General features: G+C 43.8%; 1 protein-coding gene across 1 annotated transcript; it reads left to right on the plus strand.

Annotated features, from left to right (window-relative positions):
- Positions 1–587: 587 nt before the first annotated feature.
- PERP (p53 apoptosis effector related to PMP22) lies at positions 588–20,429 on the plus strand. The gene is made up of 3 exons (XM_083176611.1): positions 588–1,101; positions 15,597–15,734; positions 18,844–20,429. Exons 1-3 carry the CDS (start codon positions 909–911, stop codon positions 19,059–19,061), a joined length of 549 nt encoding a protein of 182 aa, XP_083032737.1. The 5' UTR covers positions 588–908; the 3' UTR covers positions 19,062–20,429.
- Positions 20,430–27,382: the final 6,953 nt, after the last annotated feature.

Consider the following 27,382-nt stretch of genomic DNA (forward strand, 5'->3'; position numbering starts at 1 on the left):
GTCATGCTCCACCCAAAGTGAGTGTCTTGTTCCATATATGGTGAGATTGTGAAAAGAAATTGTGAAAGTGGCACCTAGAAGCGTGGATGTGTAATGCTACATCTACATCTAACGACAGGAATCTTTTAAAATGTCTAATATCCAAATGTAGATGAGCCCCAAAGCAGTAAGAGCTACTATACTTGCTAAAGTGCTGGGAAATGGTGCTGATAATTCAATGTAAATGTATCTATCATTCCCTTTTTCCCTTTATTTACCAAAAATGTAACCGTGTAATGTGGGCTAGGTGAAATTAGGGAGATTGGAGACTAATAAGGGAGAGAGGGAGATTGCTGCTATTTCAGGGAGTCTCCCGCAGAATGCAGGAGGGTAGGCAGCTATGATTTATAAGTTAACCCAGGTCGCTGCTCTGGTGTGAAAGGGGTATATGTAGACTGAAAAGTTACTACTTAATATTTAATCTTGTTAACACTGTAGTTTGCGTTTGAGTTTGCTATAAAGTTTACTGTTCCCTTGTCAGACGGCTGCCTTGTCCCAGGCTGGAAGTGAGTGCTGTCTGTTCCCTTCTCAGGCTGCCTTGTCCCAGGCTCGGAGTGAGTGCTGCTGGGTGAAACCAGGGAGTGGTGTAACCTGAGCTTAGTTTTGTTTACCAGCTAAACACAGCGAGGAGGGGAGAAGGCGGCGGAGACAGCAGCCAAAGTCAGAACAGGGCCCGGCCGCCCCACCCCTGCCATAACAGGTCCGTGCAACCCCGTGTGAGTCACGGCACAAGCATAAGGTGCGGCTGCCCAGCAGTGACCGGCCCTGCCTACACTCCATAGCTGCAGCACTTGCCGAGAGCAGCCTGATACACTACCGCCCGCCGGCCAGTCTACTTCTTCGCTCTGTTTGGACGACACATCTGCAACATGTTCAAGTGCGGCATCGCCTATCCCAGGTGCAAATGGATCCTGCCCCTGCTCCTGCTCTGCGCGATCATCTTCGATATAATCGCCCTGGCGGGCAAGGGCTGGGTGGAGACGGAGTCCGGCAGGGAGTATGCCTCTCTCTGGCAATCGTGCAAGGTGAACACTGACACCTGCACCTCCATCCAGGATTACTGTAAGTTCTAGCTGTGTGAGCAGAGGGGGTCTCCGGGCGGGCAGCTGCGCGTCTATACTCTGGCTATGGGGGTACACAATGTTTATAAATGTTTCCCACTTTCGTGTAGGAGCACAGAGGTGAGGCGCCGCTCCTATATCCAGGCCCCGTGTGACGCTGGCCCCTCGGGCAAAGATCAGGGTTCTGTGCATGCAGAGCCGCCCTATCAGCCCCGAGGCGGCCGGCAGCGGTGTAGCATGCCTGTCTCCAAGCCCAATGTCTGTGGGGTTATTTTATAACTTTGTGTATGTGCACTGTGCAGTGTCTACGTCCAGCTCTACAGGCGGCTAGATCAGGCATTCCCAACCACGGTCCTCAAGGAACACCAACAGTGCAGGTTTTAGTGATATCCAGGCTTGAGCACAGGTGACTTGATTAGTACCTGAGTGATTCTGATTAAACCATCTGTGCTGAAGCCTGGATATCACTAAAACCTGCACTGTTGGTGTGCCTTGAGGACCGTGGTTGGGAAAGCCTGGGCTAGACCATTCCTGCACTCACATACTTTCCCCAACACATTTCTATTGCTCCTGGTTACTCCTGTGCAGAATGTGTATTATCCTATCGCTCAAAGCCCTGAGACATAACAGGCAATCTAACGAGGCATAGGAAATCATTGTGCCAATCTGTTCTATTTAAAAACCAAATATTTTCTTACTTGTATATACTGTAGCAATCTTTATATTTCGAACTGTCTATTATCAACTAAAATAATAGGAAAGGAAACAAAATAGCTTCCCATATTTCTAATTATTCTAGTGCCTTTTACAAAACAAAGTTAAACTTCTGATTAAGGGCGTTATTCAATCCGGGGTTCCGAATTTGGGAACGTTCCGACAGAATCCAGGACCGTTTTCGCTCTGCTCGACAGATACTCTACAGGCGGAATTCAATGTTCCGCCTTTCGAGTGGCGAAAAATGGGTGTGTCGGTGAAAACGGCCACGGATTGTTGGCAAACGTCCGTAAATTCGACAATCCGTGGCCATTTCTGACAAAACAGATCCGACTTATTTTAAAGTCTGATCTGTTTTGACGGAATCCGCCTTCAATGCTGTCGGAAACGGCAGCTGTTTCCCTTGACGGGAATATCGACCAAGAATGCATACCCTCCTGTATAAGGTAAACATTCCAGGTCATTATGATTAATACAAATTTTGCTTGGCAATTTTCACCCCTATTTTGACAAATTCACTTGGCACGCAAAGGGTTAAGCTCACAACAACTTTAACCCTTTGAGTGCCAATTTAATTTGTCCAAATAGGTGTGACAATTGCCAAGCACACATTTTTATTCATCATTACAAGTCATGATGAATAAAAATGTGTGCTTGGCAATTGTCACACCTATTTGGACAAATTCAATTGGCACTCAAAGGGTTAAAGTTGTTGTGAGCTTAACCCTTTGCGTGCCAAGTGAATTTGTCAAAATAGGGGTGAAAATTGCTAAGCAAAATTTGTATTAATCATAATTATTGTAATGTATACCTTTTTATATAGGAAATATAATCTTTTTGTACACAACGTATGTTTTATTTGGCTGTATATAACAAATGTGAGTGACGCTGGCATTTTTAGAGGAAATTTTGCACATCTCACATATGTTGGCGATCAAAGGGATAAATAGTGCATTGCCATGGTTATCTCATCACAAATATGTGGACTTTAATGTTGATTTTACTCCCCAGGCAGTGCTGCACTGGGCTACATTTACCACAAGGGCATAGGAGTAAAGGTTCATACACACAGTATGATTTATGTACCTTACTACTGATTTACCGGAAACGTCTGGTGGTCTAAGCATACAAGCTGTGACGTCAATATCGTATACGATATGACGTCAACGCTATACTACACTATACTATTGTTTTCTTTCTAGCCAGAATTGAGTTACATATTCATACGAGCAGTTCCCTCCCATACAGCCATCGTTAACGCGCATCGTTTGTTGGATAGTGCATGTACACGGTACGATGCAGTACACTATCTAGCATGCTATTCAAAACTAGCTAGATTGTACCGTGTGTATGCACCTTAACTGTCCTTGTGGAACTTAAAATGTGTAACTTTGTTTTTAAAATGATAAAACTTAATCTAAAATATATTGGGTACTTATGTAGTATCTGGGCTGCCAATTTTGTGATTGTATGCCTTACCTTAAGGCATACAATCCCATGCGATTCAATGCGATTTTGCATAGGATTCAATGTTAAGAAGGTCCTGTTCGTTTCCCCACTATCCAAGTGGGCATAGAGTTGATTTTATATAGTGTGGCGAGCGCAGCGAGCCACCGAGCCCGAAGCGTGGCGAGCGGACGCATATTTCTTAAAAAGTATTCTGTGTCCCCTCGCGGGGCTCGCTACGCTCGCCACGCTTCGGGCTCGGTGGCTCGCTACGCTCGCCACAGGTTTATATCCAACTCCATGCCCACTTGGATAGTGGGGAAAGGAAAAGGACCCCTTTTTCCCATTGAATTCTATGTTAAAATGGACTCAGACCATTTTAACATTGAATCCTATGGAAAAATCTTGACCATCGCATCGCATACGATTTGGTCGCATGCGATGCGATCAGATCCGATTTCTAAATCGGACGCCCAGATACTACATAAGTACCATCTATTGTCTATTCTCACCTATTTCTTTAGCCATATTTATGCTTCTTTGTGGATGATATATATCTAAACCTGCCTGTAAAATATCAGGAGCTGATTAACTGGTATTTAAACTGCACTTTTACTGGACGAGCTTTTGATAGAAATCCCCTTATAACTGACAGGGCCTACAGATTTGCTGAGCATTATGAGTGATGCTAGATCGCTCAGTACACAGCAGTGTGTCAGCGCTGTGTGCTGAGCAATCTGTCAGGGCCAGAGTTCTCCGGTGAAAACACAGGCCCTGACTGATTTAATATCCAGCATGCTGGATATTAATTGCCTGGCTACCACCTCAACACATGGAGCTATGTAGCAGCATTTTCTAAGGTCTTCAACCTATGGCCCTCCAGATGTTGTGGAACTAAATGTCCCAGCATGCCCTGACAGTTTTGGCATGGCCTTATAAGAAAAAATGTGGCAATGCATGTTGGAACATGTAGTTTCACAACATCTGGAGGGCCACAGGTTGAAGACCCTTGATCTAGTGAGATTGCTTAGTAAATGCCCTTAAATCGATCTGTGTGAAGGCTCCATGAAGCCCCGTACACACGGGGGAGATATATTGCTCAGCCATATATTGGTAGCAATATATTGCTCAGTTTCTCCTTTTCATCAGCGATCCGAGATGGTCGCTGATGAGAAGAAACCTCTGCCGGGGGAACCACGGAGGTAATCAGCTGGTCGCAGGAGCACGCTTCTGCGACCTGCAATTAGAACGGGGCTGAAAACGGGAGCGCGCACCCGGCGATTTATCGCCAATCACTGGCAATATGGTCGCCAGCGACCATATTTCCAGCGATATCGCCCCCGTGTGTACACAGCATAAGTCTCTCGTTTGAAATGCTCTTTTATCTACATGTTGCATTTCCAAAAATGTCCCCGCTATACAACTACACAGCATCAGTGGGATTGACAACCAGTGATTTCTGCTGCTGACCATTCATACATTTGCCCTGTATATCGGCCTGCTATCATTTAGATAGCGCCCCTGTCATTTAGCACACACCGGCTTCTACTTACATGGAGGAGAAGCGGTATTGGTGCACATAACGTGCGCTGATACCCCTTCTTCCCCATAACGCTCCTTCATACATCTGCCCCGTCCTATGTTCACTATTTGGGCATCTGCAGTACAGCTCTGTGACCTGCGAATGCAAGGCAGCATCAGACTAATGCTGTTTGGGGGCTGCAGCAGTTTCTATGAAAACTGAGGTGTCACCGTTGTTATTATAGGATTGGGACAAAGCCAGGATCTCCATCAGAAAACCTACATTTCCTGACCTTTTGCTTTGACCTGTGGTCGATGGTGTTGCAGTTTATCCAATGCTGCATCTTCGACACAGCTGTGCTCAGTAATGCTTTATCCAGTTATAGCTATCACTGCTGCTTCCATGTAAGTAGCACTGATCAGTCACTGGGCTTCATAGCTACAAATGTAACAAAATGCCATTTTCAGTTTTGCACTGGAATATGAGAAGAATTGGATCCCTTCCAGCACCCTGTGCAGTTATGCAGGTATGACTCCTGGGTCATAAATCTCTTATCGGGAGAGCTGATTTTTTTTTTTTTTTCAAGCATTATATATTAATAAGTGCTGCTGTGCTTGTGATAAGCTGAGGGATGCATTGAATGCAAACAATGCAAAGCTTTATGTAGCCTGCCCCATAGTGTGGTACGTGCATGTTATTTGCGTGTTTGTTTTTTTACTTTCATTTCAACATTTTTCATGCAGATTTGTTGAGTATTCTAAAATGCCTTTTCCTGTAGGAATCCATGCTATTCTGTTCTTGGATCATTTGCTTCCACTCTTGTTTTCTTTTAGAGGGTGTTTTAGGCTTTAATGCAACTACCCAAAAGTGAACACCTGCTGGGTTTAGAATTTTACTGAGGACAGCTGCAAAAATACAGAATGCTTAATGTGGTCAGTGACCTAAGGGGGTTGGAGGTATAACATCTTAGCTATGCAGTTTTTAGTTATTTCTGTACTGCAATTTTATTGTGTTTTGTGCACAAGTCCTTCTTATATGTGCAGGCTGTGAAAGACTAATAGTAGTATTGTACTTTAGATGTTGACACTGAAGGGCTTTGTGCAGTTTGCTGCTTTAACATCCTAATAATGCCAGCTCCAAATAGAGTGCTATATATGGAGCAACACATGATTCCATCTGTCTTTTCTGCCGGTATCTGCCAAGCACGGAATCTGAATAAATGTACATGGGGAAAAAAGAGGTTGTGTCCTAAAGGCACAAAAGTATTCTTAAAACATCAATTTTAATGTATTTTCTTAATCTTTTTTCACTGGAAAGATGGGAAATCACAGGGAATCTGTAAGGGTGTTTGGGCCTCCTTCATAATGATATACAAAATCTACGCAGTAGCACCGGTCATACTGAAGAGCTCTGTAATTTGAATGTGGCACCGTCATAGGATGCCACCTCTCTATTAGGAACACTTCACATTAACGTTGGGCAGTCACTCGCTATCCCTTTTTGAGCCACCCGGGACCTACCTAAGCGGCTGGTTTGCATTCAGTATATTGCATTTGGTGCTTTCACATGTGATCCCAGCCAAGCCTTCCCGGCTCTAAAGCAATTCAACAGATTGCGCCTGCAGCCGGTGCTCCAGTGTGTTTGTCACATGCAATTTGGACACTTCATGTGATTGATCACTGCAATCGCAAGAAAAAACAAGTTGCATGGGAATCTTCCTATTGTATGGGGGCCTTCAGTTCTGTGATGTTATTGTGAAGTAAAAACATCCGGGAGTTTTAGTTGTTATCACTGTTGCTTCCTTAGAAGCCGCAGTGATGGAGCTCTATGTTAATGCAACAGGAGGCGTCTTTTACAAGCAGACTTCTCCTCCTGCATTAGTGATCCAGCCTGCATCCAAGGAAGAAGCATTGGCTTAAATCTCCACAATGATGGAGATACCAGACTCTTCCTTCCACAAAATGGTAGTAAAACATCTCCGTTTTCACAAATGAAGGCCATCCCCGTCCCCTCCCTCCGAAGTTGAAGGACCCATTTGCGTACATCAGTACTTGCATGATAGAGCAACAGATCCTGCGTGTGAATGTCACCTCCCCCTTGTGCTGTGCCAAACATCTCTGGAGTGATCTACAGCACACTGACATTAGAGTGAAAACCTGTTCTCTGGAGTGACAAATCATACTACAACGGCTGACATCTGGATTGGGGAGATGCCGGAAGAATGAGTCTTCTTTTAGTGTTTTCTGCCAACTGTAAATTTTGTTGGAGGAGGGATAATGGTGTGTGGCTTTTTCTATGGTTTCGTCTGGGCCACTTATGCTGGGTACACACCAGGACGGCAAGGGTCCGATCCCATCAATCTAGATCCAATTCCGACCGATTGGGCCCTTTTCTGTCCTGGTGTGGACCGATGCGCGACCGGTCCCGCGGGTTGGTCGGTCGTTATTCAGATCCTACCTGCAGCAGGTAGGATCTGGAAATGACCATACTCCCGGGTGCGGGTCGCCATCGGATCGGACCTGCTCACGGTGCACATTATGAGTGGGTTGTGCCCCCCGCGTGATCGTGAGCGGGTTAGAAAAAACACTGACGACCCGCTCACATCGTGCATCGTGAGCAGGTCGTCCTGGTGTGTACTCCACATTAGTTACCGTGAAAGAAAATCTTACTTCTACTGCATACAGTGACATTCTAGATCTAGCTGATTTTGTGCTTCCCAGTTGATGGAAATTCATTTGCTATTTAAGAATGTCAATGCCTCTGGACAATAAGTGCGGGCCTTCAAAAATTGGTTTGGTGTGATGAACTATACTCTACTGACCTTGGCACAATAGAACACTAGTTGGCATGAATTGGCACATAAAGTTTGTCTGATCTTATTGCCTAACATCAGTGCCTGATCATATTGTGGCTAACTGGATGTGAAGCCCTGCAGCCATGTGCCAACATCTAGTGCAGTGGTTCCCAACCCTGGTCCTCAAGTACCCCCAACAGTGCATGTTTTCCAGGTCACCCAGCAGGTGCACTCATTATTCAGACCCATTTTAAAAGATCCACAGGTGGAGCTAATTATGTCACTTGTGATTCTGTGTGGAGACCTGGAAAACGTGCACTGTTGGGGGTACTTGAGGACCAGGGTTGGGAACCACTGATCTAGTGGAAAGTCTTTGGAGAAGAGGGAGGGTGTTTATATAGTGTTCACATAAGTCTATTTTAGCAGGGTGCTGATTCTAAAGAGGCAAAAATGCATCCTGACCTTATGGTGGCTTCCTGCTAGAGCATCCTGCCCTCCTCAGTCCCAACCGGTGGGTCGCCCTGTGGGTGGGAAAAGTTGTTGTTGTGTAGCACTCAACACTAGTGATTAGGTGCTGTGCACATGGCATCTTTTGATTTTTGTAGAAATGATTGTAACCATTTGTTTGGCATGTTTCGCACAAGATTCCTCGCTCTGCTACCACTGCGCTTGGCACTTTTTACCATTCCCAGTGGGGGTCCACGTAGATGGTAAACTATGAAAGTCCAGAAAAAGAAAATAATTCCAAAAATCCATATGGTGGATACAGTCCTGATTTTGTTGCAATTTACTGATATTTTCTGGACTGCGTATAATCTAATCACTGTGTACTGTTAGCTGCAGCCTGATTGACAGGCTGCAGACTTTTTGGTGTGGCGACTATGAGTGTTATGGGGGCTTGTTGGTCTCAAGTCTCAGGGTGCCTCCTCATACACCATATTACTGGCCTGAGTGTTATTATGGTGTGTACACACGGTACAATCCAGCATGAGATTTTGACTATATAGTCAAGATCGCATGCAGATCGCACAAGTTTTTTACCTTGCGATCACGATGCGTGCTCCTGGGACACCACAAATCGAAACCCAGGTAGACGGGGCGGCAATGACTATATAGTGGAAGTCTAATGCAGATTATATGTAAATAGCACATGAGTTAGCAAGTGGAATAGCAAAATAAACTGTGTAGAAACCATTACTCAGATACTGCGACTGATGGACGTGATGTGGATCAGATGCAGGCAGAGGATCAGAGAAGCAGGTGTCTTTTTACACAATACTGTTTTGCATATTTTCACAGAGACCATTGCATCCGCTTCAGAATAAGGCCCACAGTCCTGGTCTGTTCTGTGCACGAATGATTTTGATGGTGTACACACACTACAGTGAAAAATCTGTGTTGATTTAAAAAATAAATATAAAATAAAAGCTATTTTGCAGTAAAGCATTTTATTCTTGTCCTGACCCTCCTGCTGTTGCCATGTTGATAGTGATCACAGGTACTTGTACAGCCATTGACCTTGTTAAATTGGGAAAACAGCCTAGATATGGTTTAAGCCAGGGATGGGGATCCTTCGGCCCTCCAGCTGTTGAACTACACATCTAAGCATGCCCTGCTACAGTTTTGCTCTTTGGCTATGCTAAAACTGTTGCAGGGCATGCTGTGATGTGTAGTTTAACAATAGCTGAAAGACCGAAGGTTCCCGTTCCCGGATAAAGCAATCACCAGTGACTTTGACACTTTAAAAGATTTGTAAAACAGATCCCTAAATGTTTTCTGGTGCATAATTCTAATGCTAATCTTGTGGTCAGTGGTGAGTGTCCAGCCTCCACTCCTCTCACACATCTTAGTAGCTGCTAGATCACAACCTTATTACATTTTTGGCATTCCTGAAAGAGGTGTCCTTAGTAGAAACTATTCATAATGGTTTTAACAAGTGAATGCATTCCTTGTGTGTCTGTTAGTCCATATTAAATCTTGGCACATAGAATGCTAGTTTGCTCGAACACCTAGAAAGTTTGTATAGAGCTGTAGCATGCTTTCTTTCGATGCCTTGTTCATATAGGGGACATTGAGTTCTTAATGGCTTTAGCCTTGGTGCTTGGGTTCAACCTTCTTACAATGGTGCTGTGATTTCTTCTATGGCAGGGCTTGACAAATGTTCAAAAAATCTAGGAGCCAGGATGAAAGTGTAGGGCCAGAAAAAAAATAGTGACAGTGTGACTCCCCCTGTCCACCTCCCGGCAGCCAGGAGAGTTGTGCACTGTTGCGCTGGCTGTTATATATGCCCGGGGTTCTGCTTCCTGGCAAATCTGGTCCCCAGGAACCAGAATCTGGTTGCCATGGTGACCTGGTCCCCGGGTTTTGTCGAGCCCTGTTCTATGGGAATCTGAAAGTTCATCTTTGTTCTGTTTGGAACATGTAGAATTACCAGCAGTATACTTCCTCCACTTGCTACACTTCATTGCAGTGGGAAAGGAGCACAGTGAATGAAGTGCAGTGATGGTGCACTGTCGCCCTGATTACTCACATGGTATATATTTGGGTTTAGAAAGCAGCTAAATTTCTAGAGCCAAATATATATATGCTGCTTAGAAAAATGAACTAATTATTATTCTTTTTTTACAGTACATATTCCAACTTGCCTAGAAATTACAGTACACCATGTAATGCAGCTATGTACATTATTACAATTTTGTAGGCACCATTCTAATAATATTCTGCTTGATGTGTATACTGAGCTACTGGCTCTAATTTAATTCAGTCTCATGGATATTGTGCCAGGTCATAAAATGGCTGCCACCACTTTGTGTAGATGAGACACTCTATAGGTGTATATGGTAAGGAGTCTAGTGGATACCAGGCAGTCTAATTTTATAAACAGATAGCCATTGCAACGAAGTGCCTTATTTTACTTTTTTCTTTGCCTTTCAAAAGAAAAAAAAAATTCTCTATTTTATTTAGGTCCTGCAAGTGTTAAATGTCCTTGTACGAAGTAGCTGGTTGTTGCTTTGTACTTGGGAGTGGGGTTTATCAGGGACATTTTAAAAGAGGCCCATGTGCATCCTACTTCGTCCAGGCCCCTACGGGTAGCATCTGAGCAGATCCCTGCACGTGCCACTGTATCATTTTCCCATCAATTTTAGTACTGCACATGCACAAACCACTGGGAAAATAGCAGATGCCATTTCCTATCTTCAGAGAGGAGAATGCAGAATATTCAGTGTGTGTGTGTGTGTGTGTGTGTGCGCGCACAGCACTAGATACTTCCCACCACAAATAAAACAACCTAGTTCTGCAAAACAATGCACAGCACACCCATAAGATACATAACTGCCCAATAGGCATAACATGCACTGATAACTTTCATTATGGGGAGAAGAGGTAACATATCTGCCCCACAGCCTGTAAGATGACTTAAACACTGATTGGTTAGTTCTTTATCTCTGTCCACTATCTCACTCCATGCTTTTTATAGATACTACAGCAAGTTTATTAATGTGATCACAATATGGAATCAACTGTGGCAAAGCATGGTAGTACACATTTACACTCATACAACTGCATTAGTACCTGCTCATCATGGGGGTCTGATGGGGGAGTCATGAATAGTGATTTTATATATACCTACCCAGTAAAGGTCCATACACACTGGACGACTTGCCTAGCATGTACGGACAGCCCTAATGTAAAAATCGCCCAGCACATACACACTGAGCGTTTGTTTGTTTTTTCCCTTGGCCAGCGATTTTCAAAGGGGGGTGGATGGCTGTCCTTAGCAGGACGCTATGGAAAGCGGTTCAGTCTGCTGGTAAAACCTGCAGGCGAATGGCGGCCGCATGCGATGAAGCTGGATCGCACATCAACGTTCATCGTCCGACTCTGGAGTTGAAAGCAGCTCAAATGACAAAGCTGAGCTGCTTTCAGCTCAAAATCACCCAGTGTGTATGGGCCTTTTCTCTTTTGTGAGTGCAGTGTTAATTATATACCTGTTGGAAATATTCTATTTAAAATATCTTGTAATTAAAATATTTTGGATAGCTGTAGCTCCCACTGGTTGTTGATGATTATCCCATATTTTGTTAATTTTATGTCCAGGTGAATGATAAAGCCTGTGTCAGCACAATAATGCTCATGACTCACAAAGAAGCATATTCTCATGTTTCTACGCCCACACATAAAACAACCTAGCGCTGCATAACCACATGGGTGGAGTGCAGACTGACTTGTCTGGAGGGCTAGGTGTGGTGCATAAGTCACCATTTACTTCACGGATGACATGCAGAAACCAATGTAGTAAACAGGTGTACCTAAGATTGTGTGATACTAATTATCTCTAAAAAAAAAAAATAAAAAAAAAATGTAAACTATGAAATACAAGGTAAGAAGTGCAATGTATAGTATAGTTTTGTTTTTGTTAAAGGTTAATGAAAAGATTTTGGTTTGGTAGTTTACACACTGCAGAAGTTCATATCTGCTGCGAGTGCTTTTGTGTAAGTCTATCTGCCAGTCTTAGGGCGGGATGTACTAAGATGAAAATGCGGAAAAAAAACAGTTTTACTGCATTTTCAAATGTACTAATCCCCAGCTGCCGCGTCACCGCAGGGCAGGGTATCGCCACCCAAAGGCCAATCGGCTTCTATTGCTGTCTGTCGCAGTCTCCTACCCCTCTCCCCATCCTCCGTGCTGCTCCTCCTCCCCCAGCAACATGTCAAAGCTGGGAATATCCTTCCAGCTGCAGAGGGGAGGAGGAGATGCCGGGGACGCCGCAGAGTCCAGGAGGTGACGGACATAAGCGCTGGCATCGCGGTGGGGGCGTGGTATGGGACGCGATGTATGTTAATACATTCCGCTCTTAAGGCCCCATACGTTAGGCCGACTTGTCCTTAAGACAAGTCGGACCCAATTCTCCTGTGAGCCGCCCGGGAGCTCCCCGGGAGGCTCACACACAATTTGGCACTTGATGAGCCAGATTTGGCATGTGATAAATAGCTTGTGGGGCGCAGGGGGCGGGCGGTGAGGGGCAGGGAGCGGCGGTGCTCTCATCAGGGGGAGCAGTGGGGCGGGCAGCAGGTCCCTGAGCGCAGGGGAGTGCTGACCTGGCCGGGCGGTGATGTTCATATATATCAGCAGCGCTGCGGGAGTCGGGAGGGGACGTGGTGCCGGGTGCGGCGAGTGCTGCTGGCTGACCTGGCCGGGAATGTGATAACAAATAGCAGCAGCGGGGACGGGACGCACAGTGGCGGCTATTAGATTTTTAAAATACCTGTCAAATGACCGGCCGTTCTCTGCTCCCCCGGTGTCTGCATGCATATGCCTGTCAGGTGGGCAGGCATATGCATAACGGGAGTTCGGACGTGATCGTATGTACTGACCATCCGACCTCCCTGATCCGGTCCGATGCGCACGGGACCGCGCATCGGATGGGATCAGATATCACACACCTGCGATTTTGGGCCGATTTCACCCGATTATCGGCACAAAGTGCCGAAATCGTCCCAAAATCCGATAGTGTATGGGGGCCTTTACAGAGCAATGCGTGTGGGAAGAACCTGCTGGAGTGCCGAAGATGGGCAAGTTGAGTAATTATTTTTTTGTTTGTATGGGAAATCATTTCTGATCCAAAAATTGGACTTATTACACTTGTGCAACAATGGGTGGACCAGTGTTTGCTAAAAACACCATGTGCTTAATGCAGAAATTGTTAGTAATCTAAGAAAAATGCTTGTCTCTGCTTTTGTGGGTTTCCTCCAGGTACTCCAGTTTCCTCCCACACTCTAAATAAACTACAGTAGTAAGATAACTGGATTCTGAGAAAAATGACCGGTTTGTGTACATGAATATAGTTAGCTCTGAAGTGACTATAAAGCACTACTGTGTGTGTGTGTGTGTGTGTGTGTGTGTGTGTGTTGTATAAATAATAAGACCTGCAGCCAAATGTTATAATAGTTTTTTTTTTTTTAAAGGGGCAATCATTTACAAGGCAAAACCATGCCTTGTAAATGATAGCCCACACGGCCGACAAACTCTGAGGTTTTTTAAAGGGGCAATTACATTTGGATGCAGGGGCGGATTGAGAGGAGGGGACACATATATGTAGTCTTTCCGGGCCCCCTTCCTTCGCTCTTGCCAGCAGTGTAGTCTTTGTATGATGGCGCAAGTTGCCTCTAGTTCTGTACTAGATTCTTCTGTTCATGCGCAGGACCTGGGGAAATTGTGCGGTAGCTGTATTTCTGGTGATTCCCTGACTGCATGCACAAAAGTGCTGGCAAAGTTGCAGAAGTGCTGTTCTCCAAGTTATTTTATTGGACACCACAGTGGAGAAGTAGTGATGAAATTGGTGCAGAGTGTGCTGCCTGCACACAGGGCTGGCGCTAGCCACTCAGCAGCTCCTGCAGTGCAGGCAGGCGCCGAGATGCAGGGACTGCCACTCTGTGCAGGGAGGTGGTGTACACAGGACTGAGCACACCCTGCGGCGTGCACGTGGGGGGGTGATGAGTGAACAGGCTGCGTTTCCGGGAACTCGGAAGGAGAAGCTGGGCAGGCAAGGGGGAAGGGGAGCTGTACAGGGTCGAGGGTGGGGAAGGATCAGCGGGTGCTGGAGGTCAGACCTAAGAGGTAATAATTATATGCGGCGCTACTACTGTCGGTAAGTGTGGGTGTTATGTATAAGCTACACTACTACTTTGGGTATATGCAGAAGTACTCAGGGCATTACGTGTGTCATAATATCATATGGTCATTATGGTGTGCAGCATATTGTGTAAGGGGCATCATGATGTGTGGTATAATGTGTAATGGGCATTACTGTGTGCTGCATACTGTGTTAGGGGCATCATGATGTGTAGCATAATAATGTGTAATAGGCATTACCGTGTGTAGCATTATGTGTTATGGGCATTACGGTGTTATAGTTACTTTTATATGGCTACTCCCCTTCCCCATAAAGCCACACTCCTAATTTTTTGCGGTGCGCCTTAGGCGAGCACTCTACCTGTTTTTACTGTAGTGGTGGGGCAGTCACCAATTTCCAAAGGGCACCATAATGACTAGTTATAGCACTGGTGCTGTGTAATGTGAATAAGATTATGCTACCGTGTGGTGTCATTTGGAATAGGGAACTATTGTCTGAAGTATAAGAGGGCGCAGATTTATAGTTTGCAGGAGGGCGCCGAACACCCTGCACATATTATAGATCTGCTACTGATTCATTAATTTATTTATTAACAGTTTCTTATATAGCGCACACATATTCTGCAGCACTTTAAAGAGAATATTTGAACATTCACATCAGTCCCTGTCCCAGTGGAGCTTACAATCTACAGATGGAGCGGGTCTCTTCTTTGCAGGGGATGGCGATGGCGGCATCACCCGCCATCTGTATCTGCGAAAGGGGAAACGCGCGCACGTGAGTCCCCTTTCGCACGGTTCCCCCGGGTCCCCGCCAGCTTGTCGGCGGTCACCCGGGGTCCCCACCGCCTCCCCGCACCCCCCCTAACCCTGTCCGTCTCCCTGAAGCGGAGACTGACAGGAAGTGGAGACGGACAGGGTTCCCGTCGCCCGGAAACTGTGACGCACGCGCGTCTGTCAGATGAAAGCCGCGGTGACGTTCTGGCGATTCGCCAGCAAGAGGGAGCCCGGCTCCATCTGTATATTCCCTATTACATGTACACGCACACACATTCATTCTAGGGTTAATTTTGTTGGGAGCCAATTGACCTACCAGTATATTTTTGGATTGTGGATGAGGATACCCATGTAAGCAAAATGAGACTATACAAACTCCACACAGTTAAGGCCATGGTGGGAATTGAACCCATGACTTCAGTGTTGTGAGGCAGTAATGCTAACCATTACACTGTCCATGCTGCCCCAGCCCTAATCTGGGTTAAAAATACTTGTTGCTTTTTTCAAGGATTAAAACCTTCTTTTTTTTAAAAATTTTTATTATTGCATTATTCTTAGCTGACAATGAAGTTTCCACTCCTGCAATATTTGATCATTTGTCTCTTTCTTTCAGCTTGGGGAAAAGCATCAGCTGCTCTTCTGATCATTGGCTTCATCCTCCTCATTTTATGCTTCATAATCTCCTTTGTTGCACTGTGTTCACCACGAATTTCACTTCTGAGAATAATTGGAGCGATTCTCTTCTTCGCTGGTAAGGATGACCAAAGTTTAGCATTTTATGCATTCCATGTTCCGTTTCATAATCCTATGACAGGCGCAGGAAGGTAATATTTTTTTATTGTGTTTTAGGCAATTCAACCTAAAATGAAAAAAAAAAAATAGATTTAGGGCCCAATTCAGACCTGCACTCAGATTATCTGAAGACTGCGCATCCACACGGTACACTGTGCATGCTCAAGCCATCTGTATAAATGGAACTAGCAAAAGAGAAGAAGTCTGACTTGGCGCTTGCAAACAGGGGGGGAATCCTTTTGATGAGTGATTTAGAATGGCTTTCCCCCTGTGCACCGCTGTGCACATGGGCAGGATTTCTCTTGTGCGGAGCAGCGTTAACCTGCTTGCTAGGCTCCGAGCACTCACAGCCCAGTGAGCAGTTCTGAATCGGGCCTTTAAAACAATATTACTTGTGCTATATTAATCAGGCATGTTTCCCCCTTTCACCTCATGGACTTGAGCAGGTCTGACAGTAAGGTCCATAGAAGCATGAACATTGTAATCACATGATTGGAAAATTTGAGGGAGGCCACTTTCACAACCCTAGTATTTAGTGTTTAAGGGCCATCTGAGCAAAAGCGATTATCTGCTACTTTGTTTGTTTGTTACCCTTTTTCCATACCCTGGATTTTTGAACCGAGAATTGTGTGGGTCTCCACTGACGTCCCCATTTGCACTGCCTTGTTTTCATGGGTTTTTCCACTGGAACGAGAAAGCAGGGCAGTGGGCGGTTAGCAGTGGCTGGGCAGGTGGGCAGCAGGAGACAGCTGAGCAGTTTCCAGTCTCCCCTTCTGGGAGCTGGAAAGCTCCCGTCTACAGCTCCTGTGTAAGAGCTGTTTCCACTGCTCGTTTCCGTTACGTGGGTAAAAAAAATTTCACTGACAAAATCCCTGGTAGGTGCACATTTATGTGCAATAACCTGGGATTTTTATGCCAGTGGAAAAGGGGTAACTAGACTTGTTTGGGGACCCTCTGTCTTACAGTTCCTTGGCCTGCAAAAGTTTAAATTTAGTTTAACATGGTCCGTTATCTGACATGAGTATAGAACGAATCTAGCACAAATAGCACACATAATAGCACATATAAAACCCATTTATTTATTATGGTCTATTATCTATTATGCTCTAATATTGTTTTATGACAACTAGACCACACACATCGCATTGTCACCTACAGTAGCAAGCAGTGTTGAATGTAATGGGGGGTACATCCTAGAACGTTCTTGGCTCAGTATAGATTCCGGACAAATTGGAACAGCAGATCTGCTGGATCATTCAGTGTGTACCTGCGATTGCACCCTTATGTGTGTGGCATACAACATCTTCAGACAATATCTGGTACGGCTTTGTACAACTGTCATCACCTGCATCATGCAAGTTTGATTTTTACATAGTTAGGTGCCAAGCTGCAAGTTACAGCATGTCCATTATTCTGTTTAGTTTATGCTGACTATGCAACTGTATGCGAAAACCATGATTGACACGTGTTTTAAGTTGGAGACTACAAGCCTTTCGTCCTTCTCAGTGGCAGTTCATAATGGCCAGGCCCACCGCATTTACACTCTAGGCTGTCTGTATGACCTAAAGAAGAGCGTTAGATTTGAGTATAACCTGTTCCAAACTGTTGTAGATTCCTGCAACTATATTGCAAATACTTTGAGTATGACACATGCTGCGTATATTTCAACACTTTAAATAATATATTGCTTTATGTAGGGCAGGGATTTTCAACCTTTTTACCTTGCGGCACACTAAATAAGATTTTAAAATTGCCAAGGCACACCATGAGATCCCCACAGGGCAAAACACATTGGCCCCCACAGGAAAAAAACAAACCTATTGCCCCCATATAAAAAACAATCACACTGGTCCCCACAGGTAACACAAATAAAATACATTGGCCCTTTAAATGAAAAGAAGAGACTAGTAAATAACACTTGAACTGGTGGTGGCTGTAAACTAGTTTGGGCATCTCTGGATCTGGGGGCACACTTGAGAACAGCTCAAGTAACACTAGTGTGCCACGGCACAGTGGTTGGAAAACACTGATGTAGGGCAATACGTTTTATAATAGTGAATTCTACATGTAAATTAGGTATGACCCAGGGCCCATAGTAGTTGCTAATCCAGTACTGTTGCTTGTGTATTACCCCAGTCTAATAGTCTAGGGTAGAAAAGGAGCTCAACACAATTAGTTTTAGGAGCTTATTTACTATTAAAAAAAAATCTGCTCCTCGCCTCCATGAGGTTCTGTCATTTTGAGGGACTGGTAACTAGTGTATTAATAATCGTTGCACTGTGTTGATTACCACTGTCCCTGCTAGTAACGTTCCTGGCATTATGGAGGCAATTTTCCAGGTTTGTGAAAGACGACTCTGAAGAACTCGAACACTGCTCATGTGCACAGTGTCCATTTCTGGAAAAAAAATCGGTGCTGGAGGGGGTGGGAGGATCCAAAGATCTCTTTCCTGTTACTATGCCTCATAAGCTTTAAAAAGTTTTAACCATCTGAAGATGAAAAAATGGGGACTGTGGTCTGCAGCACTAATTAACCTTATGAAGGAGATTTCAGGTTTAGTCTGAAGGGGGAGGAGGGTAAGGCTAGGGTACGAGAAAGAAGGGTTAGGGAGAGGCAGTGGAGAACGTTATAATACTTACCTAGGACTTCTCAGGTCCTGGCCATTGGAATGCCATGGTCGGACCGGCGGCATTCTCAGTGTCAGGATTCCCTCAATACATGTCAGGGATACATCAAATTGTTCATAAACTGTTGATAAATAGACTTCTTAAATGACTACTTGTTAGCTAAAGTCACATCATAGTAGCTTAAGTTAGATCAAATATAAACTAAGCATTTTTCTTACTAAAGTTATTACAGGTAGTGTAAGTACCAATTTTGTGCTTATATAAATTGGTGCATAAGCTAAACATACATAAGAAATCAAATTTATATGGCCTTTATTATGGTTTCTTGCAAATGCAGCAATGTACATACAAAATATAAAGGGTTTTTAATTTTACAGAAGTTATTGTTGGGATGTATTTTTCATGTAATCAAATCAGTAAAATATTTGCATTTGTTTTCAGTTATTTTGCAGATAATCGCACTGATCATTTATCCTGTGAAATACACATCCGACCTGGCCACATCCTATGAAAATTACCTGTATAGCTGGACCTATGGCTTTGGTTGGGGCAGTACTATCATCATGTTTGGCTGCGGAATCTTCTTCTGCTGTCTTCCCAATTTTGAGGATGAACTACTGGGAAACGTCAAGACCAAATACTTCTATACATCCTCCTAAATTTAGGACTACAGTTTTTCTTTGTCTTTTTTTTTTTTTTAATCCGTTCCCCCTTTTAACATTTGGAAAGAGACTGACATATTTTGATATCCTCATTTGGTGTTCCTAATTTCTTCCATTAGCTATTTTTCTCTAAAACTAATATTTGTATTCATGTGATTTAGAGTATTGGTCTGATCTTTAGAACATGTTGCAATTGAACTTAATTACAATTGGTTTCACCATAAAATGAAGATGTTGGCTCAGAATAAATGGATTCTGTATGATCAGAAATTTTAAAACATTGTTTAAAGGTCTTCAAAGTATTTAAAAAAATAAAAGGGCTACTTTTAACTTGTAGAAATAAGAGAACACATTTTAACTGTACAGAAAACAATATTAATAGTTGCACAATGCAATATCTTTCTCCTGTGTGTTTTTTTTGCCTTTGCACATGTTGCTTATTTAACGGTTTGCATTAAGTTAGAAGTTGTATTATATTTTTTATTTTCGCTTTTAAAAAACAATTGGTTAAAGACCCTCCCTAAAAAATAGTCTTTGTTTTTTTTTAGGAAGACATGCATGGTTCTAAATAATACATTTGGAAGGTGCTAATAGAAATGATGATGAAAACATCTGTAAACAAGGACAGGATTTTCCAGGCAAAATAAATTCTATGCTACTGTAGTTTAACTGCATGTCCCTGTTTGTTACAATTGTCCATTTGATGTAATTTGCACTTAGAACCATTCTCAATAAGGATTGTAGGAACCAGAATATTAAAAATATATATATATTTTTTTTAAATATATATTTCTACAGAGAAATGTATATACCATACAGCTTATACTATCCAGCATAGTAGGTAATAGAGCACAATTAGGGAGTTGTATCTGCAAACTGCTTGCCTGATCTAGGTCATAGTTTTATCTTCTAGATCTTTTATCTCCGAATAACATCAGGACCCAGCATTAATTAGGCACAAAGCCTGTGCCCACACAATGGTACTGTGAGATTATTCTTACATCTGTATAACGTTGCCAGTAGGGCATTGGAAGGAGATAAATGGTGTAGAGGAGGAAAGTGTCATCACTGTGCACACTAGAAAATGTAACTTCAAAGCCTCCAATTCAAGGCAGTCATGGAAGCTACAGTACCTACTATCTGATGACTTTAATCAGACCAACACAAGGTGGAAATAAAATGTCATAGATTCTTGCTGCTGTATCTGTACTGTAAATATTCCAGTAACAGGAGGGAACACAAATGTCTATTTTACAAACGGTGTTTAAAACTGTTATGGCAATACCAAACTATTTGTAATGTACAATTGTTTCCATGTCTATTTTTCTGGCTTGCCTTTTTACTAAAATAAATGTAAAAACATGAGCACTGCTGTCTTCATTAGTTGATCATTGCATGGGTCCCTTCAGCAGTATGTGTGAGAGGAATACATTTTGACTGGTGGTGGGGATACTGGATACTGATATCTGCATCCCAATGGTGGGAATCCTGTTGGTGGTCAGGTAAGTTTACTTACACATTCTCCCTGCCTGCTGACCCTCCCCTACCTTAGGACCTAAACCAACACCTCTTATCCAGCCAGCTAACTATCACTCCCACAGCTCCCCCCCCCCCCCCCCACACACACACACACACATACAATCACACACCCCCCCCCCCCCCACACACACACAGCCAAACTGTTACCCCCTAGTGCCTAGCCTCCTCTTACCCGCACCACATACTTGCATGCAGCAACCGGACAGTTACATTACAGCTCCGTTCTACTAGTGGTAGTCTGGATGCTGCCGTTGGTATAGTGAACGCCACCGTCCCCACAGCCATAGATACTGAAAACAACAAACAGCCTTCCTGAGGGTAACAAGGAGCGCTGCATCCTATGTGCAATATGCACTTATTTAAGTCGTGGCTAAGCAAGGTGACAAGATTAAGATTTAAAACCATGTTTCATTTGGGTTGGATTTTTGGAAAAGCCACAGATAAACCCATTTTATTGTAACCATTGTCATATCTGGATGCTCTATTATTAAAGCTTGCTGTAATTATACTTAAATAGAACTAGGATGTGACCGTGCTCTCCCCAATGCCTTCAGAGGTCTAGTGTACCTGTGCCACATGCTGCAAAGGAATGGAGTTTCATAGAGATGGGTTGTCAGTGCTGTTCCTCATGTCTCCTATAGATCAGTCCACCTATCCTCAAATCACGCTAAATAGTCCTGCTTAGTGTGCCATGACTGCATTATGCCACCACATACTTCTACACAGGGCCTAAAGTGCTCGCAGGGAGGTGGTGGAACTAATTTTTTCCTGCCAGTACCCCTGCTCCCCCACCCCTCCAATAAGGCAGAGCCAGGGCTGGTGCTAGGTTGTTTGGTGCACCCCCTATGAACTGCAAATTTGTGCTTTACCTCCCACATATTATATATATATATATATATATATATATATATATATATATATATATATATAATGGGAGCAGTGCCCGCCGTAGGCCCACCCCCGAAAAAAAAGTTTATCACAGAAAACTAGTGTTGCCACAGTTCAAATTTAAACTGTGGTCACATTAATTTTTTGTGATAGCATTATGCCACATGTTACACCACATTTTGTGACCCTTCATCATGTTCCACTGTATGTAGTAACCCTTCATCGCATTCCACCACATGTAATGAACCATCATCATGTTACACTACACAGTGACCCTTCATCCCGCTACACCATGGGCAGTAACCCTCCATCACACCCCCCCCCCCCCCCAAAAAAAAATAGTGACCCTTCATCACGTTACACCACACATAGTGACCCTTCATCAAGTTACACCACACATAGTAACCTTTCATGACATTACTCGAAAGGTAGTGACCCTTCATTGTGTTTCAAAACATAGTAGTGTGCCCCTTATACACATAACACCCACTTTAGTGCAATTATAGACCTAATTACCCCATAACACACAATTCCCTTCCTCCCCTGCCACCCTTACCATCTCCTGCAGCAGCTCCGTGTGTGGAACCTTGGGAAGACCACAGCAATTATCTGGGCTCCAGACAGGACTGCCCGTGGCTGCGCTGTAATTTCCAGGGAGGGAGGGGGGCAGCTGGCAGGCTCCAGACATGACTGCCCTTGGTTGCACTGTAATCTCGTGTAAGGGAGGGGATGGGCAGCTGGACTTTAGACATGAATGCCATGGTAAGGGGGAATGGGAACTTTATTACAAACATGACTGCAGGCGAGGGTGGCCCTACTTTTGCATTCTCTTTAGGGATGGTTTATGGCCAATTTTGAATACTTTTGCCATTGATATGGAGAACCAGATGGTTTCCCTCCATCGATGGCACAGCAAAACAATGTTTTGCATTTTTTCAAAGTGCTGGGATATGGAGCATAGCGGGGGACCAGCCAATCAGCTCCTACTGTACCTGTCATTTGTCAAACCCAGCCTGTAACATTGCAGTTAGAAACTGATTGGCTGGTTGTTTATCATTTTCCATTTTATCACTTTTGCCCTCTATTCACTTCACAAGCTGTGTTGTTGTCCCTCCTTTCAGCCCCTTTGTTCTCTGTATCTGAGGTTTCTTCAGTGAGCCTTTAGGAATCCTCTGTAAAAAGTTCCCTGCAGTGGTTTGAGGTTTCTCATGCAACACACTGTAATGGGGAATTACAGCCAATATAAATGATTTAATGTTAACCCCTTATCTTTCCCTTATGACAAGGGGGTTAATAAAAATTTAGCTGCCTTATACCCCTTTCACATCGCAACTAATTACCAGTTCAAGCCGTTTTTTTGCCGGTTCAACCTGGTAATTCGTGTGATGTGAAAGGGGTTACCAGGTCCCGCAAACGGGTAGCAACACAGCAATACGATCCAGTAAAAAAAGAAGGGTTCTTACTGGTTCGTTGCCGTGTTGTTGTGCAGTGTGAAAGGGTTAAACGGGTCGAGTGACCAGTTTCCCATTCATGGAGAATTTTTTGGGGGGGTGACTAGTCGCACAGAAAACATCTGAGGTAAATTTTATGGTGGACCCCTCCTAAATAGATCTGATTCAGCTTGACATATATCTGATAAGGGGTGTGCTACCACAGGACACAGGGTTACTGGCACACAAGAAAGAAAAGAATGTCTCTGTGTGGTGCACCTAGAGAGTTTCTAAAATGTAACTTTTATTCAATAATTTTTTTTAAACTGCGAAATATAAAACACATATACACATGAAACAAAACAATGACCTATAAAAAGGATATAGAATCCTCACACCGTGGGGCCCCCAGGGTATGTCTCCCTTCAGTATGGTAGTTCGCGGATAAGTATGTGGTCCTCTGAAGCTCTCTCTGCGAAGCGTACGCAGACCACACACATCGTGTGTATGCTCCCAGCCTCCCCCCTCCCTCATTAAATGTTGAAATTTTTAAACTGTTTAGCTTAAACCTAACGAGTGGTCTCGGTCCTGGTAACATACCCGTCTCAGCCTGAAGACACTGTGGGTGAGATTTAATAAGATGAGAGATTCGGTAAGAAATCTCCAGGTTTTTTTAAAGCGGCAATCATTTGCACTTCAAAAACCAAACTGGTATTGAAGTGTAAATGATGCCGCTTTAAAAAACCTGTAGATTTCTTACTGAATCTCTCACTTTCTGAATCTCTCATCCTATTAAATCTCACCCAAAGTCTCACCGTGGCACACGGCATCCAGCTTACAGCACCTCCAGGCAGACGGAGTAGTGAGAGTGCAGCGGTGTACTTTAACCGCTGTCACTCATAGCAGATAAGCTGCGGCGGCTTGAGTGTATTGCTGTTTTCCCTGCTGAATACTGAGCAATTGAGGCTCACGGCATCACACGGAAATAAAACAGAATTCACCTCACTCCCGCCGCCAATTATATATGTTATCCATACCCATATCTGCTAATTAAATTATTTCCGGATCAGAGATGCTGACATACTGTGTCAACACTGCCATATACCTATAGGGTTAAGATAGCAGTTCTAAAAACACATACTTATTAGCTAACTACCATACTGAAGGGAGACATACCCTGGGGCCCAGGGCTGGCAACAGAAATCTTGGGGCCCTGTACAATGATATTTCTGGGGCCCCCCACCTAAACCCAAATCCACACAACGCTCTTCTGCATGAGCCTCATTTAACCTTTCGCTGCTCCAGATCCTGCTTTCAGGTGCAGACTTCTCTTGTTCTCAGTCCTGCTGGCCTGGCTCCTGGCTGCTGCTTCCTGCTGGCTCTGACTGCTGCTAGCCTGTCACTTTCACAAAAGAATGCTGAGCACTACGAGCAGGCAGGGTAGATCTTTTGCAGAGTGCGGAAAAGATGACCCGCGCAGTAAAAGTACAAGAGCCAGAGACTGAGGCCACATCACCAGCGGCAGGTAAGGCTCTGCAGCACCAGGCTGTGCGCACATACACAGTAGACGCCACACTATGTAAAATCAACTCCACGCCGACGTGGATAGTGGGGGTATGAAAAGGTCAGAGGACGCATACCGCTGCCGCTCGCCACGCTTCGGGTTGGCGTTGATAGTGGGGTGGCGTTAACAATGGGGGGGATTTAACATAGTCATTACCCATCAGGGTGGGTATACAATTAAAAATCGGGTCTGGGGGGGCATTTAACATGGGAATAAGCCTAAATCGGGCATGATCGCGTCGCATCGCATGCCATTATAATGGCATGTGATGCGACGCGATATTAAAATTGTATACTCAAGCCCGAGGATCAAATCGGGTCCCATCACATACCTTAATTAGTGGTATGCGATGCGATGGGCGCTGTGATAATACACAAGTACCATCCGTTTTATATGTCATTGTTTTGTTTCATGTGTATATGTGTTTTATATTTTGCACTTTTTAAAAAATTATTGAATAAAAGTTAAATTTTAGAAACTCTCTAGGTACACCACACAGAGACATTCTTTTCTTTCTTGTGTGCCAGTTTCCCATTCACACTATGAAGGAGGAAGCGCTTGGAGCAGCACCAGCTCAATCGCTGCCTCCTCCCCTGCCCCTGATGACACGCTGACTCCCCGTCGTGTCCCCGGATGACGTCAGCAAACCAACAGAAATTACGCTGAGGGGATGTGAACATCCCAAAATGTAGGGTTGCGCCGGCACTGAACCACTTCAAAGTCACGGTGCGACCCTGCATTTTGTGATGCGAAAGCAGTATTAGCTACATGAGTGTCTGCTGTTATTCACACTGCCATCTGAGACATCTTTAAGGGGTGTACACAGTGCGATTCCTTTTCTAATCAATCAATTTTGATTTGATATTGCTTATATAAGCAAAATTGAATAAACAAATAGTCTACATTGAACCATTTGTACACTCTATCACAATTTTAGTCACGTGCTTTAATGGAGTCTTTGGGAGCAGAATTTCTATTTATTTATTATATTGCATATTATGGAATTTAATATTTATTTCTATGTCTTTATAAATGTACAGTATGAGTTTATGGTCTGATAATAATTAGAAGCATGTTCTAGCCTCCGCTAAACAGCTTAATAACAAGTGTAATTTGGGGCCTTATTTTGGTTCATTCTTTCTGACAAAATCCTTCTTAGATGGGCAAAACCATGTGCACTGCAGGTGGGGCAGATGTAACATGTGCAGAGAGAATTAGATTTGGGTGAGTAATTTTGTTTCTGTGCAGGGAAAATACTGACTTCTTTATTTTTACACTGCAATATAGATCTCACTTTGAAGTAAAACCCCACCCAAATCTAATTCTCTCTGCACATGTTACATCTGCCCCACCTGCAGTGCACATGGTTTTGCCCATCTAAGAAGGATTTTGTCAGAAAGAATGAACCAAAATAAGGCCCCAGGTGTGGATTTTTCCATAGACAGTGCCTAGATACAGCCAATGGGACGACACCAATCGTCGTCATGAAAAAAGGTTGACACATGAAAAGTTCGACATGAGTTATTTCCCTCACATTTTTGTGCCCATGTAGACATGGTCTTCCAATTAGTGTAAAGCGTTCGCTCACCATGCTTCGGGCCTGCTGCCTCTCTCTCCGCTGGCACTTCACTTGGTACACTTTATCTTTCTTAGTTGTAGTCTATAATAGTACTTACAATCATTCACTTGTTAGTCACTATTCAGCGATGCTATTTTTCTTGTTTTGTTTATGCCATTTGCGAATAGAATACTCCTTACATCCAAGCAGTAGCTATTAGCAAACAACTAGACAAGCACTTGACGTTGGTCCCTTAGGGAACCATTTATTTCTTTTTGTGCTGGGTATTAAATCCTGGAGAACCAGGGGACAATAGGAGTAGTCTGGAACAGGAGGAGGAGGGTTCTGGGTAATAGAGTCTGGAGAGTCAAGTAAAGGAGGAGTAGGCTTGTACAGGAGAAGATGGAGAGGTGCTGGGCGACAGTTGTGCAAGAGTAGTAGGCTTGGCAGGAGAAAGAGTAGTGGACTAGATGCAAGAGCGAGGGACTGCTGCAGTTCTGCAGGGACCAGTGGCCAGCCCAAAGTGCTGAAAATGGACAGGCCCGGTGGAGGGCATTTTGTTAACTTGCCCCACAGTGCAGCCTTTCTCTGCTGATAGAAGCCCAATCAATGAAACTACCAAAGAGCACTTGTGTTGCACCTTAGAAATATTTTTCTGTGTTACCTACTTCAGCACTCAGTGGACAGGATCTCTGAGCCTAAGTGGCCTACCTAACTGTGGCTGAGTTCTTGCTCCTAGATGTTACACCTTTTTTACCCTTACGATTCACTTGTGTGTTTCTAGATGGGCAGAAGTTTGGCAAAATGATTTGTTGCATTCTCCTGCTACAGTACATCTTGTTAGTCATTCTAACATTGAGTGTATGTTGGTAAAAGTATTTCAGGGATTATAACACACATGTACTAGCATGTCATTGAACAGATAGATTTTCACATTTAGTTATTGGAATTCTTCCATGGAAGAATGGCACGCATTTATATATTATCCAAAGTGCTGACAATACAATACAGGAAATACAAGTTATATGTCAATCATTATTTCTTTCCTAGCAAATGCATATAATTAATGGTGATCTGAGTAGCCGAGAAAGAAAATACAGTGTGTGTGTGTATGTGTGTGTGTGTGTGTGTGTGCAGTAGCTGTGTTACTGGGTGTCGTTCTAGCAATCATACTCTGATCGGCCACATCACATTTATTTTGTATTATTAACAGTTTCTTATACATCGCACACATATTCCGCAGCGCTTCACATAAAATAGCTTATATAAAGCACAGTCATTTTTAGCATTAAACACATGGAATTGGAAGTAAATTGGGCAAAAAATAGGTATATTCACC

The sequence above is a fragment of the Crinia signifera genome, chromosome 3 (assembly GCF_055691185.1).
Source record: "Crinia signifera chromosome 3, ASM5569118v1, whole genome shotgun sequence".
NCBI lineage: Eukaryota > Metazoa > Chordata > Amphibia > Anura > Myobatrachidae > Crinia > Crinia signifera.